Source organism: Pelodiscus sinensis, chromosome 3, assembly GCF_052426305.1.
Source record: "Pelodiscus sinensis isolate ZL-2025 chromosome 3, ASM5242630v1, whole genome shotgun sequence".
NCBI lineage: Eukaryota > Metazoa > Chordata > Testudines > Trionychidae > Pelodiscus > Pelodiscus sinensis.
In genome coordinates, this window is record NC_143054.1 from 160,993,060 (window position 1) to 161,010,198 (window position 17,139).

Consider the following 17,139-nt stretch of genomic DNA (forward strand, 5'->3'; position numbering starts at 1 on the left):
CACCATTGCTGTAAATCAGGGGTGTCCAAACTTTTTTCAAAGAGGGCCAGATTTGATGAAGTGAACATGCGTGAGGGCCCCCCATTTTGCCTGACATTCTTTGAACCATTAAAATTAAATGCAAATTAACTATTTTATGCAAAGTTTATTGCAAACGGCATACTTTTCATTTCGTCACATGGATGACAAATCTAAACAGGTGTTAAATCACTCTGCCTTTCATATCTGAAGGCCAGATGAAAAAAAAAATCCAGGAAGCTGAAATATATGTCAGGAACATTGTAAAGTACATTACATATTATTGGTAATAAAGGTTGTCTGTCAACTTTTAAGTTCAAAAAATATGAACAGGAACATAACACCAAGTATACATGTTGTGTCCAAATATATTTATAACTGATTTAGACCAACTGACATTAACTGAGATTTTACAATGTATTCATCTCAATACATATGGATTCGTTGGGGGCCATAAAAGATAGATATTGCCAAATTACCTGGGGGGCCGTATTAAACCGGAACACGGGCCGCAATTGGCCTGCGGGCCGGACTTTGGACATGCCTGCTGTAAATGGTATCTGGTCCATCCAGTCCAGGAGAGTTGGTAACTCCTTTTCCCCCAGCTTCAGCTCCTTCATGCACAGTGGATGTTCAGGGGATTTGGTGTGGGGGAGTGGCAGTATGGGGCTGTGTAAGGCAGCAGCACTGCTAGAGACAGTCCTGTCTACACTAGCACCAACTGCTTCTATGTTTAAAAACAGCTGCAGCTGAACAAGGCTTTCATTGCTTTAGCCTTCCAGGATCCCGCTGGACACAAAAGTCACACAGCCTAACAACAAAGAAAAGATGAAATGTCTCTTTGTTAATGAAATGTGTCTCTTTGTTAATAACATTTTTATCTGGGCATCTTTCTAGCACATCAGGCCTAAGAGCCATTAAGAGAAGAGACTATGAACCTTGGGCTAAATCAAAAAAGAACAAAGGATGGAGAATGCAAACAGTAAACGAGTAAGTGACACACACAACTGGAGGAAATCAGAAAAACAGGAGCAGTGGGGAAAAAAGCACAGGAGAGTGTTTGCAACATGTGCAGTGGACTGCCCAGCTTTCTGACAGCTTATCTCGGATTCCTTCCATATGTTACTTTATGCATGGGTTCCTGTTTTTATGGGGTTTTGGTCTATAGCTTTTATAGTAACATGAATGATTCACAGCTGCTCCAACATCTAATTTATTTTCTGTCTTCTCCTGCAGGGAAAGGGCTGGCTTATTCACTTCTGGCCAAGCAGAGGAATGGAAAAGTAGCAAGGTGGGGAAGGGGACTGAGCCAACTCCTGAAACGTGACTTTGTGTTTACTATTAACTTTCACTAATGGTGTGTGTGAGATCCCTTATGCCAGGGGTGGGGAAACTTTTTCGGGTCCTGGGCCACTGACACATAGAAAAATCTGTCGCACACAAGTGAGAAGCAAGAAAGCAAAACAAACAAAAAACCTCCCAGCACTGAAGAGGCCCCTGACTGAGAAAGACATTCCCTCTGCTCCCCTCCCACACCAGAGACTGGGGCAGGTGGGGCTAGGGTAATAGATTTTTGTGTGCTCCACAGGGGAACAGGGGCCATCCCAATGTTGGAGCCCTAAGCCTCAGGGGCCAGATCCTGTTCTGCATCTGCCCCAGGCCTTAGGCACAGGGGGAATGTGCATGTGCAAAAATCCTATAATTGGGACTCACTTGCAGCAGCAGGGCCTTGCTTGCTCCTTGGCCCCTATTGTGATAGCACCTTAACAAAGGATAAGAGCTACCTCCAAGCAGACCCATTGGGGTGGATGATTTTACTTTTCAAAGACTCATACACAATCTAGAACCTTTAATCTGCTCTTCCAATTTGGGTGAATGAACTCCACCTCCCTGCCTTCCCCCTACTGCTTCAATTGGATAGTGCATCGACATGGCCTATCTTAGGCACCTGCTTTCACGGTGCCCCTTTGGGACATTTCTACACTGGGCCTTGGGCTTGTTCTCCATCTGTAAAGTGGCCTTTCCCCACAGCCCACCCTGCCTCCCAGTGCCTTTCAATCGCTCGCGGGGGTAGCAGCAGGCTGGGGGAGGCGGTGGGTTAATGTGGGTCTACAGGGGAGCTGCCCTGTCCTTCCTCCCCCCCCCCCCCCCTCCTCTCCCCGCCTTATGGGGCGCTCAGTAAAAGCCCCTCTGGCCAGGGCGGGCTTTTCTATGGCGCACTGTGATTCTCACCAGCTGTTGCCCTCGGTGCTGTGGGAAACAAGCCGCTTCCCGCCCTCCCAGCACTGAACTAAAGCAGCCACGGGCTTGCAAAACCCCCCAGTCCTCCCCCCAGGCTGGACCCAGGGACTCCAAGGCTACCCGCACCCAGGCGCCCAGACTCCTCCTCTCCATCACCCCAGCCACAGGCAGGCGGCAGGAGGCAGCCCCACCAGTTACCTCGCTGCCCCGGTGCCAAGCGCCCCACAGTGCGGCTCCGCGCAGCTCAGTGCTCAGCGGGCCGGGCCGGGGCTCCCCGCTCCGCTCTGAAGTGCTGGAAAGTTGCAGGGTCCCTGCCCCGTAGCCCGGCTCGGAACAGTCCCCAGCCCGGACCCGCCCCGCGTTCCCCAGAGCCGCGCGCGGAGCCTCCAGGGCCCGTCCCCGCAGCGCGATCCGGGCCGGGCCAGCGGCCGCAGGAGTCTGGGCGAGGCCGGGGCTGCTGCAGCAGCGGGGCGCTGGGAAGGGGCCGCCGACCCCTCCCGGCGCCCGGAGCCTGCCAGCAGCGGCGGGCGAGCAGCGCGCCTGGCTCCGCCGCTCCCCGTGCGAGCCGCCGCCGGCTTCTCTGAGCCAGCCGCTCCCAGCCCTGCCCACCCCGGCACCTCCTCCTCCCCCGCCCCGCGCAGCGCCCAGCCCGGGACTCGCCGCGCTCCAGCCCTGCCCCGCGCCGGGCGCGCCGCCGGCTGCCAGCGCTGCCCCCAGCCCCTCTGCCCGCGCCGCCGGGCGGGACTCTGGAGCCATGAGGCGGCCGACCCGCCGGCTGGCGCTGTCCCTCGCGGGGATCCTGTGGATCGCTGCTCTGCTCTTCTTCTTCGGGGCCAGGCGGAGACTGGAGGCGGCCGGACCCGAAGGGCAGACGCCAAAGGTAACGAGCAGGCGCCCGGTTCTGCGCGAAGGGGCTTTGGGGACTGCCCAGCTGTCCCGGGGCAAGGGGGGCCGGGCTGCTGCCCCCACACACGTGCGGCTTGGAGAACAGTATCACGGGGGAGACGAACCTCCGGGGTCGGTGCCCTCCCGGCCCCAGTGCCCATGCGGCTCGTACGTCAGCCTGGGGCAACGGAGTGCCAACTTCTCCGCACCCGTTCCCCAGCCGAGCCCTCCGGGCGCTTGCTTCCCGTGGAAAAGGCAGCCAATTTTGCCCTAGTAAGACCCGACCCGAGGGTTTCAGTCTTTTGCGGGAGCTGAGCTCCGGACCCCGGGCGAAGTGTTTGGGTTGGGTGGGAGCCAGCTCCTCCCAGATTGCTCCCTCTCGAGGGAGTTTGCGATTATAGAAAGTACAAACTGCAAGTAATTCACCCTCTTCGCTGCTTGCTTCGTGCCTTTCTTCGAGTCAGATTAGGGGCTCCTATTGGTGCCTCTCTGATAGCTTCATCTGTGTATTGGGCCCGAGTCTTGTCTTGCTTGCCCCAGCTAAATGTACATCGGTGTAACTTCTTTGCTCCCAATGAAATGGCTCCTGATTTACACCAGTGTGAGTCAGATCAGAATCAAGCCCCTAGTAAAGACGTGCTCGTTTCAATTTCTGTCCTTGGTGGGGTGCCTGCTCTGAAGTTCCTGCCACCTCCAGCAGGTATCTGATAACATTGTCCTCAGCCTTGTAGGACTTACCTGTTCTGCTGGCCTTTGGTATTAAAGGGTTCTTCTCAGGATGCCAACCTAGGGCTCTATTACCTTTTTGACTAACCAGGCTTCTCAAGTCCAGGCTTCATTTTTTCCTCCCTGCTGTGTCATCTTTATTCCTATGCACTTGTTTTTATATGCTGACTGTTACTGATCTCAGTGTTCCCAGTATGACCTCACCAGGCCGCACCGTGACTAGATAGTTTTACCATTTGCTAGTTTTCTGCTTATATTATCTATGCCAAAAGTTTTAATGTTTATATTCACTCCCCTTTCCCTAGATCAGTCTCAAGTTTCATATTTGCCTGTTAGAGATATATAAACTCTTCTTGGTTTGTTTGGCTGGCTGTAAGCACACTATCTTACATTCTAAACTTAAAATAGCAATTGAAGGAAATGCTCAGGAGAGCTCTGTGCTTGGTGTATGACTAAGCTGTAAGAAAATGATGCACTATACCCATTTTAAAGCTAGGGAAGCCCACAAGGTGAATTTAATGGACTTGTCCATCACAGTGAGTCAGTGGCAAAGCTGTAAAGATGCTGTACTGGTTTAAATTTCTAGATTTATGGCAGTTAAACAAGAAAGTCAGGGTGTTAGTATGAAGTATAAATATTTTCATAAAATTGTTCCCGTGAAAGCAGTTTCTGGTTGGACTTGAAATTCCCCTGCAGTGTTTTTAGCCTGAAGAACATCACTGTACAGTGCACGAGACTGCCACCTGCAATTTACTATACACAGAAACTGAAACTGACCAGTTTAGGTGTACAGTCTAAACTGTATGAAATGCAAAACGTAAATAAGTGGCATAAACCGGGAGACTTTTTCAAAATTCTTTCCATTTTAATAACCTATGGCGGTACTAACATTAGTAAAGAAATGACTGAAATACTTAGGACCAGATCCTGATTTTATTTATACCACTGTAAATTTGGAGTGACTTGGTGAAAATCAGAGGGTTTAGGAACTGATCCCAAACCAATACAATTAATGGGAATTTTAAAGGGCTATAGAGCAGGCTTCATTCAAGATTTACCTCACCAGGGTTACTGAGATGGGCATCTAGCCCATGATTTTTGTATAAATTGTGTCTTAACCTATTCCTCACAAATGACTATGCATATGCCAAATCTGGAACTTTAATCCAAACTACTTATTTGAATAATTCTTAAATTGGTAAAAATATATTGGTTTTCATGTGGGTTTTTTATGCTCTTTTCAACCAAAAAATGACTAAATGGATTTTTCAGCTTTCCATAATCTCTCCTATCAAGGATGGGAGAAGGAGTTTATGCAATTTCAGGCCCAAAGATCATTTTTGTGGGGGAAGGTAATAAGTCTCTGGAAACAGAGGTTTAGAATGAAAGTGCTCTCTTAACCATAACTATCCCTTTGGGTAAATAGGCTTGTATTGAAAATGCACTCTTCAAAACTGCAAAATAAAACCTGACTTGTCAGACATGATGTACTGTATTCTCCTTCAAATGAACCTTTTTACTTAACAACACTTGCAGTAGAATTGATTCTTTATTTTACAGCCCCCTTTGAATATCCTCTGAACACAAGTAGAAGACTGCTCTTTGGACTGCTAACCTGATCCTGTTCATATTGAAGTCAAGGGTAATGCACTCATAGATACAGGATCAGGTCCTAAATTTCTAAGTTACACCTGCCAAGTTGCTATAACTCCAGAAATCTGACAGATGAAATTGCCTCTCCTTCATTTCCTCTGAATTTTCCATCAAAACAGTTGCATCCCCCTGAGATTCACAGAGTACAGATTCATTTTTTAGTGTATTACATTTTTGGCTTTGGAAACTACTTTGAGTCACATGAAATATGAGCTAGTGGTGAGAAAAGGGACATGATGTCACTTCATTTAGCCCCTGTTAGGGGATCCAAATCTGATTTCATATACATGCACTAGAGCCAGGGAAGCAGCAATGAAGGGAGAACATGTGACTGGCCATAGGACAGTTCAGTCCTCTGACCATGAGGTTATGTACTTTGGAAATCGGCTAGTGGCTAATTCAGTAGCAAGTAATAATATTGCACTTATGCAGATAGGTTCCTCCTCACCCTCTCCAACTTCCTAGAGTAAGCTTATACTGGAACGGCAGACACAGTGGCATAGCAAGGGGGGGGGGCGGAGGGGTGCCATGCTAGGGGGGCACCAGTTTAGTCCCCCTCTGCTTCCCCTGTCATCCCTCAGCTCGCCTGCTCCTCCTCTGCCCGCTGCTGCTGGCTGGAGCCTCCTCCCCACCTCTCCGCCCCCAGTCCAACCCTCCTCCATCTCTGCCAGTGGGTTAGTGCATGCGGGGGCCTAGCCCCAAACTGGAGGGGGCGGGGTAAGATGCGGTACAAGCTCCCCCCTCTCCTCCTAGGGTCGGGCTCAGCTGTGTGCCAGATTCGGAGTCCCACCACACGGTGGTGGAGGGGGGAAACAAATTTTGCCTTTCCTGCATAACACCCTCACTACGCCTCTGGGCAGATACATCCTAAGATATTGGGATAAACTGGTCTAATGGGGAAATGAGGTGTCTCCATTTATCAGCCTCCATGGCAAAGCATTCCTGATCTACACTGGTACAAGTGAGGTGAGCGCTATGCCTTAGGAATCTAACCCGAGTCTCCTACGTGGACATCCAGGACATTCTCATTGTAGCTAGGCCTTCCCTATGCCCATTGGCCGAATGGACAGGAGGGTGCTTGTTTGATTTTTACCTGATTTTCTGAGCATTATTGCTCTCTGAGGCAACGTCTGCACTGCAGCTGGGACCCAGCTTCCCAGCCTGGGTAAAGAGACACATGCTAGCTAGTGCACTCACAATAGCAGCATCGCCGGTGAAATACGGCCTAGGTGCCTGAGTACAGACCTGTGGGGTCCCTACTTACGTGCTCAGGGGGCTAGTCTGAGCTACCCCCTTTGCTACCCCTGGCTGCACTGCAGTTTTTAGGGCACTAGTTTAGGCAAAGCTAGGCTGTCTGTCTAGCAGGCTACATCAAGCCAGCCTTTTATCATACTCAGGAGCTGCAATGGAACATTTCCTCTGTCCAAGGAAGATCAGCAGTTCTTCTCTCAAGCAGAGGACTTCATGTGGAAGTATTTATTTTAAGTAATAATCTCACAGTAACAGTGGGGCATGGAATTAAAAATTGTATCCTATCAAACTCGCAAGAGATGCCTCTCCTTGCTGCTTATGGGATAAAGCCCCCCATTCATCTGCTGCCATCCATGCTGTTATAACCCCGGCCAGTGACATTTGCAAAGGACCTTTGGAGCCCTGGGTGCGTGGCTGGGGAAAACGCTCTTGTGCTTCTGTTCTGTTTGGAGCCCTGTCCATCTGGGAAGGAGAGAGCAGCGGGCCTGCTGGAATGGCGTGACTGTCTTCTAGTGTCTGCTGTCTAGCAGGCACCTAATCAGGTGAACCAGTTAGCAGGCAAGGGATTAGTAAAATTAATCCTGTCTGCTGGATGAGGGAGCAACTGTATCGGTGTGTTTCTCATCAGCTGAGGTTCAGTGATTATATTCTGTGCTTACAGAGCCTTTCGTTTCAGGATCTCCAAGCACTTCACAAGTATTAATCAGCGCCAACCACTCCCCCCCGCTTCCCTCTGTTTTCCAGAGGAGCAAACTGGGGCCTTCCAAACCTAATGATTTTCAAAAATGCTTAGCATGTCCTGCATACAAAGGAGAGAGGAGTGGCTCAGTACCTTGGGAAATCAGGTCATGTACATCTTGCTTTAAACTGCCCAGTGTGGCAGTGTCTGAACTTGGAGCAGAATCCAGGAATTTTGACTCGCTGTCCCTGTTCTTACCTTTGGACAGCACAATCTCTCGCACAGCTCTGCCTTTCTCTCATTTAAAAAAAACAACCCACGTAGCAATTATCAATTTAATTAGATTAAGAAATAATGAGAATTGATATGCTGGATTAATTACAAGTAAATTCCCAGATTGGTTTGTGAAGAATGCATGCAGTGGACTCTGCGTAGTGGCACTGAGTTGGCAAGCTGAATTCCTGGAGTCTGTGCAGATGATGGCAGTGATCAGGTTTTCAGCTTGGTTGGCCTCTTACTTTCTGGGGCAGGCAGGGACTGGCAGGGAGGGTTAAAATGGCAAGGAGCCCCCTAATGTTCCCAGTGGTGTATGGATGAAGCATAGCTGATAGATTCTGGAGAAAAGCAGGACCACTTTGAGTGGGGCTGAACTATAGAAGAAGAAGGCATCTGGCATCCCAGAAGATTCCCCAGTTGTCAAAAATAACAAGGCCTTGTTAATTTAATGGTTAAAAAAAATGGAATTAACCCCCTTTTCCCGGAGAAGTTTTGAAGGAGGAGTTACAAACACTGGAGGGTGGGAAAAAAAATAAACCACAAAATATATGTGGTTGTTCAACAAAAGGGACTGGTTCATGTTAAAACAAGGTGGTGGGGGCTGATCCTGAGAAGTGATTAAAACTTCCTGTAAGCTGTTCTGGACCCACAGTTCTTGCTGGAAGCAACTTGGTAGGTGGGGGGAGGGGGGGGGAGGGAGGTGCTGTGCACCTGCCTCCCTGCTCACCTGTACAAAGGTTCCGGTGCCCTTGCTGTGCACCCTGTGAGGTTGGGCCTGTAGAAAGGCAGTGGCATTTGGGAGCTGAATATCACATTGCTGCCTTTCTGCATCATCACCAGCTAGAAAGATTCTGCATCCAGAGCTCAGCAGATAATCTTTCTCCCTCTAATTTCTCCAGGTTGTAGAGCACCAGTCTATTGGAGGTGTTTAGCATAGATTAAAACAACAATGTACACTGCCAAAATTAAGATCATAACATGTTAATTAACTGAACTGCCTATTGCAACATGAACAGAAGCCTGGTGATTTAACATAGAGGGCCTAATTCTGTGTCCATTGAAACCAGTGGGGAATTTGGCACTGATTTTGATGGTCACAAGATGGGCCCTATAATGCCGCTTGTCAACAAATGCCTTCCTTGAACTGTCCAGAGTAAAGGCAGGCTTTATAGCATGTCTAGATCACTAACAAACTGGTGAATCATGAGCTAAAATTGAATCCAGTTTGCTCTCCCATCCCTGGATTTCAGCTGCATGTCTAACAATGTTAAACAATCATTTTTGTGTTTGTGTGTCTTGGGCAGAGCCAAGAAGCAGGCCTGTTTGAAAAAAGAAAGGGCTGTTTTCTCCATCACTTTCCTAATGGGCTATGCTTTGAAAATAGTTTTCCTCGGCACTATCCTCCCGGGTTACAAACAACTGTCTCTTTGTTGCACATGAGCGGGGCACAAAGTTCCGTCAGAATGTAGCAATCCAACTGGTGAGGCACAACTCAGCTGGCTATAACAATAAGAAAACTGTCACGGGCAAATGGCGTGTAGCTTATCTTATCCATGTTGTTTAATTAATCTATTGACTGTGCATCAGTGGTCTCTCTGAGATATCTGAGAAACAATAGGCAGTAAATGAAAACCTTGTTAAATTTTCAATGGTAGTTACAATGAATGAATTTACCCCCATCATAGCTTCATGGTGCAGCTGTGAATGATAGAGGCATAAATATTGATTGAACAAGGCCTGTTTGCTTTATGAAATGATGAACATCAAGGTACCCAGGAACCTTCCATTGTCTGGTGCTTGTAAAAAAAAAATTTTTTTAAAGAGCAAAAAAAAAAAAAAAAAAAATGCTGGCTGTTTACTCAGAAGAAGCCCAATAAATCTTGGATGCAGTTAAAACCTCTTTGTTTGACATTTTAGAGGACAGAGGAGAAATTTTTATTCTTTCTCTGAGAGAAGATATAAAGATTTTGAAAAGTCTCCAGTGCTGCCAAGAAAATTCAAAGCCATTCGCTCTTGGACTGGGATTGGAAGGCACAGTGAGTCTCAAACACAGGCCTGCAGAGCTGCTAGTGTACATCTCCATGCAGCCTTCCAACAGCAGCTGTAACTAGCTTGTGTTCTACTACCCATGAGCTGCTGTGGACACAGATCATGGAACATCCCAACTCAAGGAAGCCTGGTTGGCACTTGCCCAATACAAACTCAAGGGGCATGCCAAGAAGTGTCCAGGCAACTGTGTGGATCTGCTGTAACCACCATGACCATTCTTGATCTTGAACTCCTGGCTTTGACCTCCCCTCAATTTGGACCTTGCCTCCTGCCCTAAGCCCTGGAAATAGACTCAGACTCTGATCCTTACTATTGACCCTGACCTGAAACTTGACTGCAAGTTCCCCTGCTAGTAGCACTATTTACAAGAACTTCTATATAGTCAATAGGGTTGGATTCATGCCATTTTCCCTTGTGGAGTTTTTTACTTAATCCTTTCAGGGCTGGCTGAGGATAGGAGACCTTGCAGCTGTGTGACCTTCTGGGTTAATACTGACAGAATTCCTAAACTAAGTGGCTCTGAACTGGAGCAGTATGTGGATGAGACACCTTCATGAAACACCTAGACCAGCAGTGGCCAGTCCAAGGGCCAAATGTTCTTTCAGAAAGGTCAGGTGGTCACTGTCAGTACTGTGGGGCAGAGCATCTGGCTTGTTCTGCTCTCTTTTTGTGCCACTCAGCCAGATTTCTCTGATAGTCTGGGGGCTGTTCTAACCTGCGTCAACTGGCAACAGTCCTTTGGGGTGATATGCTAGCTGGAGATAGTCCTAGGGCAACAAGCTCCTGCCTTTTCACCCCGGCACAAGGGGCTGTGGAGAGAGAGGTGTAGGTGGTGGTTCTGTGACTCTAAGGAATGCCCAGTGCTAGGAGAATCCCCTGCTGTGGAGTTTGCTCCTTTTCAGCTGCCTGCTGTTGGTTCTCAGCTTCTTCTCTTCTAGAGTACTTCTAATGGCAGTGTTGGGGAGAGGACCTTTGTCAGGCACTCCCCTAAGCTCTAGCAGAGCCAGAAGAGCTCCTATTTTCATCTTCCTGGGGCTTCCACATTCCAGCAGTGGATAGGTCAGTCAGGGCTACTCTTCTCCTTCCCCTGTGATGCAGTAGATGGCTAGTAGGGGGGCTGTTGAGCAACTACGGCTGGGGCTGGATTGCTGCTGCTGGAAACACTCCTGGCTGGGCTCACACTTGAGCAACGGAGGAAACTGTGCGATGTAGCTAGGGAGGCAGGACACCCTTATATGCTCCTCAGAGGGATGCAGACATAGGGTTGCCAGGTGTCCGGTATTCTACTGGAAAATCCGGTATTTGCACTCTTTGTCCGGTAAAAAAAATCAGAGAATACCGGACATGCGCAATGACCGGTATTCTCTGATTTTTCTGGCTGTGCACCGGATGGAAGCCTGGCGTTGGCGGAGGGAGTGGTTGGAAGGCGGGGCCACAATCTGCGCTAGGAGCCTGTGATTGCGCAGAAGCCTGGCGGGGGTGGGGGGAATGGAAGGGACTCCCAGCCACTCCTTTGCCCACGCCAGGCTTATGCACAATGCCGATGGCGGCCCCGCCTCTCAGCCTGGGAGTCCCAGCTGGGAGGCGGGATTGTGATCGCCGCTCTGGGCTTATTATCCCACATTCTTTTTTTTTTTTTGCTTGACCAAAAAATATCGTGTGTCCAATATTTTTTGGGAGACCATTTGGCAACCCTATGCAGACATGTCAGCTAAAAATCACATCTCACAGAACATGTTTAGTTCATAATCGAATACAGATTTTTCTTCTTAACATGGTTGGCCCTGGATGTCCCTGGTTTAATATTATGAGGGACTCAATGAACACCACTACACCAGTGCCAGTGGTAACACAGTAGGTGGTAACATAGCATTGTCCTCTTAGATTCGGTGCTGAGCCTTGTCCTCACTGGATTATTGGGGGGTACTGTACTGCAGGATCTCTTGGCACCTTTGCAACCCTGGTGTCCGGTAGGGACGTAAAATCCCATTTAATTAATTAAACACTTAAACATTATGTTTAACCAATTAAAAGGGGATGGGGGAGGGCTGCTCCAGGTCCCCACCAGCTAAGGGTGTTGCTTACCAGTTAACCGTTCACATCCCTAGCGTTTGGGCAAAACTCTGATAACTGCATCCTGTTAACCTAACTTTCCCCCTAAAGTTCCAGGTGGAAACTGTCCTCTTCATTGTTTGTTCTAAACTATTGCACAACTACATTGTGTGCAGCAAAACAGCTGCTCTCTTCCAGCTGGTAGGTAGCAAGAGAAGTGACTTAGTTTTTTCCAAAGACCTTAGGGGCAGATTTTCAAGTGCTCAGCGCATGCTTGGACCCCAAGTCTGTCTGTGATGTTTACCACTCAGCAGCTGCGATGGTGACCCTTGTAACCAAATTGACCTAAGGGCACTGAAGAACCTAGCCCCATGGTGGGCAACCTATAGCCCAGCGGATGCATGCAGCCAAACTGGGTCAGAGAGACATTTTGTTTATCATTGTCCACTTGCAGGGTTGCCATATTCCACTGGTTTTAATCCACATAGATTTTTTTTATCTCTCTGGTATTACTAAAGTGACATGCATGTAAAGCAAGGGCACATGAAGTGAGGTGCGTGCTGGTTGCACAGAACATGTCTGGAATAGCCATACATTCCCTCTACATCCAGTCAAAGCGCTGCTATGGTTCAATCAGCATACCCCACAAATTCTAGGCATGCAAGCGCAGTTAGCAAAACTACCCCATCCCAGAAGATCATCTTGGTTACTACAATCTTTCAGGGCCCACTGAGATGAAGGAGGGTCACTTATTAGCTTAGCTTGACCATTGCTGACCCAGCCCACTGAGTGAGCTCTTCTGAAAATCTAGCCTCTTACTTTGGTGTTTAAATGGGAGCTGAGCTCTTTTGAAAATCTTCCCCCGAATTGCTTTCAGATCATAAATGCTTTGGGGGCAATGACTGTATCTGTCTGATGTCTGGAGGGTACCTAGAACATTTTGAGTGCTACACCATATGCAGTACAATACATACATAATGTAACCCCTGTAATTCAGTGAAGTAGCCAGTGCCTTTCATAAGCATCGTATCTGTGAAAGAAATCTTCAAACCTGTTTCCATATCAAAGAGCGGAAGGATGATCCCCATCAACTGAAGGGCCTGCTTGCCTCCCCTACCACAGTCACTAATCAGAGGAATAAGCTCTTTTGTGCAGAATATAAGGTACAATCTATTGAACGGTTTTGAAAACTCTCTATGCCATATAGTGATATTTACAGATAAATACCCAGGGAAAAATATATGTATAAGCCATAGATAAATATACAGATTATAGGCCTAATGCTTGGAGAAGTGTTGTTCTGTCCAACATCAGCATACAGCGAAGTATATACAATGTATTTGGTGCATTCTTGTTCTATCCTGATACGCCTGAGTAGCTGAGTAGAGGTTTTTTACAAAGGTGCATTTGGTGCCGTGTTGTTCTTTGCTATGGACACAAGTTGTTTACTCAGTATATAAATAAGGGAATGACAAGTTTCCAGATATAGAATGGCTGTTTGGAAGGAGCTGCTTGGGCAGTTTTCATAACCAAAGAACCACAAAGATTGGCAAAAGGCACTGGCTGTATTGAGCACTGCATTTCAGCTCCGATGCTATGAGCCCTGCTTTCATCTAGCACCAAGGCCTGTAAGCAGCCTCATACAGTCAGTCCCTTAGTCATTCAGGGGCTGAGCCTGGCCCACTAAAGTCAATGGGAGTTTTAACAGTGACTTCAGTGCCAGCAGGATCAGTCCCTAGAAGTGGAGTTACCTCTCAGCTCGATGTCATAATCCCAGTGGCGGGTGTCGTATTTAACACATGACTGAACAAGCTCTTTTTGAAACACAGTCCCTTTGAGCACGCATGTTGCTTTATAGGCAAGCTCTGCAGATGGTATTAGGGTTGGCAGCGTACCCGCCCCTGGAGGATGCCAATTTGGTATTTTTTGTTAGCTCGAGTCTCTGCGCTGATGGAAAAGAAAACATGGGAGAAATAATAAAAAATGCACAAGCAATGCGCTGCAGCTGTGTAAGAGCGATGTAGTTAGAGCCATTTCCCTTCCACTAGGACAGCCCAGCATTTGGTGCAATAAAACCAATCACTGGGATGTATCTGCGGAGAAAGCAAAAACAGGATCTGCTTAAGGGAGACGCCTGGCATGAAAGGGTAATTAGGTGTAGGAGAACAACAAAGGGTGCAGTGGATTGACTATTAAATGGAGCAGTGTAAGCACAAAATATCAACCATTAACTACGTGCCTCTTGGAGGAGGCGTCCTCCTGATTAAAGAAGCGGAAGGGGTGAAAACCAGATGACGGCCTAGTAGATTTGTTATCACCCCACTTTCCATGCAATGAAAAGAGCCATCTTCCCCCACCCCTCTCTCTTACAATAAAGTGCTCACATTTTGCCAGCAACACTTAGCACATTTGCTTACTAAGCTGCAATTAAATTGATTTTTCTCTCCCTCTTCCCCTTCTTGGTTCGAAAGCCGCTGCGGGAGTCAATGTAAGTGGAAGATCAGCTGGGAAAGAGACCTGAGGCCAGATCCTCAGCTGGTATAAATTGGCCTTGGTTCATTGCCTGTAATGGAGCCATGCTAGGTTCCATCCATTGTGGATCTGTCCCCTTGTTAATATAAAAAGGGATTTGTAATGTCTCTTCTGAATGGCGTTGTCAAAGTGCGTGTGCGGCGATGCCACTCAACTGCCTTTGCTTGGGGAGATGAATAGAATGGAGAGCAGAGTATTTTACATCTGCCTCCTGTCCCATTCCGTTGGTTAAGGATGGCAACAGCAGCCGTCTCGCTCCCAATGGGAGTCCTGTGATTGCTGATTGCCTATCTGTTTACATATATGTGTCTATATTCCAGGCACTTACCATTAGACTCGAAGCACAGGCAGAAGTCAGCATATAACAAACGTCTCGCAGAACAATGCAAAGCTGAATCAGTGACCTTCCTACAGTAAGAGCCCTCTCACCTCTTTATCTCCTCCCCTTTGGGCTGGGCCTGATTCTGTGAGTAAGTTTTACTCACAGGAGTGCTCCTATTGACTTCCATAGGACTGTGCATGAGTGTAAAGGCTACTCACCTGTGCAATGTGTGCAGTGCAGGGTCCCTTAACCTGGCTCAAGGGATTTGATAACATGCCCTGAAAGCCAGCTCAACCACCGTTTGGTTGGGTGACCAGTAAAAGTGAGTGTCCTGCCCTGCTGGGTTAAAACGCCAGAAGAAAAGCAGGTGTCTAAACTACGTATGCCCCAAGCTATGCTATAGGGCTTCCTAGCTCACGTGTGCCATCTTGAATTGCACCCAGGAATTAACTGGAAGCCAGTGGAGCCTCTCCAGCTTAGGTGTAGTGTACCCCTTGCAGGAGAATAGCCAAGTAACCAGGCAATCCTATTCTATATTGCTATTTCCAAATAGCCTGAAGATATAGCGCTAGACCAGAGAGCTGGACTAGAGGAAGCCACTGAAGTCTCCCCTCTGAGAAAACGGGTCCCATTCTCCTCTCTATATGCAGTTGGCGGGTGGGAATTACTCTTGGCCACTGCTCTGATTGAAATATCGAGAAGTGACCAAGGATTGGGTATGACCCCAAACATGAATATAAGTAAGAAGAGATGGGTAAGTCGTTTCAAGGTGGGATGCAGAATAGATACTGTCGCTGTCATTGTTCGTTGTTGAGTAACTCTTCATGTCCTAGCTCTTTGTAATGATCTATTTCTCCCTTTCTTCTGGCCTTTCCAAACCAGGCTACTTAGTTTGAGGTTTTCATGGCTTGCCTAATGAGCTCCCCCATGAGTTATCAGTTGGACTTGAAACAAAGACCTTCAACATCATAGTACAGATCTCTATTATTTAAATGAAAGGGATTACCCCATTAGCTAGCAGCAATTGTGTGCTGTTATCCACTACTAGGCCAGTCTGTGGAAGGGGGAGTGGGAGGATGCAATGCACATTCTGCTAGCAGTAGACTTGCAGCTATATCATATTCTGAAACAATAAGTAAAGGTAGCCAATCTTGATGAGGGGAAGGGCAGAATGTAAATAAAGGATAACTTCTTTCAGGACAAGTAATGCAAGGTGATGTTGGCGTCACAACAAGCAATGGCATTCACAACGTACAGTACGTTTTCTGATTCTCGGACCAAGTTGTGATCTGGGTGGCATATCCCATGCAAGTTCTCTTACTCATCTGCTATTTTTGTACCCTGTCGTCCGCGAGGCTGCTTACAAGTTGAAATTCCCACTGGCATTATTAGGTTCCAGAATCAACATGCCATTGAGCCAAATCAGACTGTTTGCTGTTCCCAGAATGGCTATTTCAGGGTATGTCTACACGGCAATAGGGAGGTATGAGAGGAGCACATGTAGACAGACCTGAGAGAGCTGTGATCTAGCTAGCTTGCCTAACAGTCACTAGCCACCTGTGTCCAAGCTGCCTGGGCCCCTGGTTGTGTGCTCTGGCCATTTGCTTATGGCTGCACTGCTGTTGTAATTGGAGTGAGCTAGACCCAGGCTGGTTTGGGCATGTCTACATATGTTGCCTCATTCCTCCTGATTGTAATGTCAACATGGCTTAAGACTATGGTAACGCTTCACTGGGTCCAAATCTGGACAATAGGAGCTAGACCTCCAAGTCAGCTGGTCCACTTCAGACAACAGACTATTGAAGTGGGACTGCTACTTCCTCAGGCAGCTGCTTCAATTGAAGACAAGAAAAGACTGTGCCACTAATGGTCCAGTATATATGCATGGCTTCTGGGGCTCTGCGTGTCCAGGTGCCCGAATGGAGCCTGTAAACTCTTTTCTTTGTTTCCATATGGTGTGTGCGGAGTGTACGCGCTGGAAGCAAGGATCAATCATCATTAACATTTGCATTCAGACAATGAACAGGGATGACAGTTTCATCAGGCATTCACTGGTTTATTTATCAAGGCGCTATTTGTAATACTCATCAGTTGCCTTTTATCCAAATAGATCAAAGCTCCTTACAAACCCCAGTTAACCCTTACAGAGCCCTCAGGAGAAAGTTAAATACAGTGGTCTGTGTTAACTTTTAGTGCAGGAATAAATGGGTTTACTTGCCTCAGAGTGATCTAAGTTGGGGCCATCTCTGTGCTGGATCTGAACCTAGCACAGAGAGAATTGGGTCCCTAAAGTCTGAATTACTGGTTTGTAAGCAACTGTCTGCAATCTAGATAGCCTGCTGATTTAACCACTTGCCCTTTAGGCTCTGTTTTTGTTGTTCTATCACAGTGCAATATTTGGTTGGGGAAATTCAAGGGCCTGCTTGTGAGTCAGCAGTATACAACAGCATTGTCA

The 17,139-nt window shown here is 47.6% G+C and overlaps 1 protein-coding gene across 2 annotated transcripts in view; it reads left to right on the forward strand.

Moving 5' to 3' along the window:
- Nucleotides 1-2,250: 2,250 nt before the first annotated feature.
- Nucleotides 2,251-17,139, forward strand: part of GALNT14 (polypeptide N-acetylgalactosaminyltransferase 14) — a 214,770-nt gene continuing 199,881 nt past the window's right edge. Inside the window, exon 1 of one of the 2 annotated variants that reach the window (XM_075925330.2) lies at nucleotides 2,251-3,139. In XM_075925330.2, the coding sequence (XP_075781445.2) occupies nucleotides 3,014-3,139 (126 nt within the window). In that variant the 5' untranslated portion in view covers nucleotides 2,251-3,013. The remainder of the gene's footprint in view (nucleotides 3,140-17,139) is intronic. The other variant, XM_006118082.5, reaches the window with a different exon arrangement.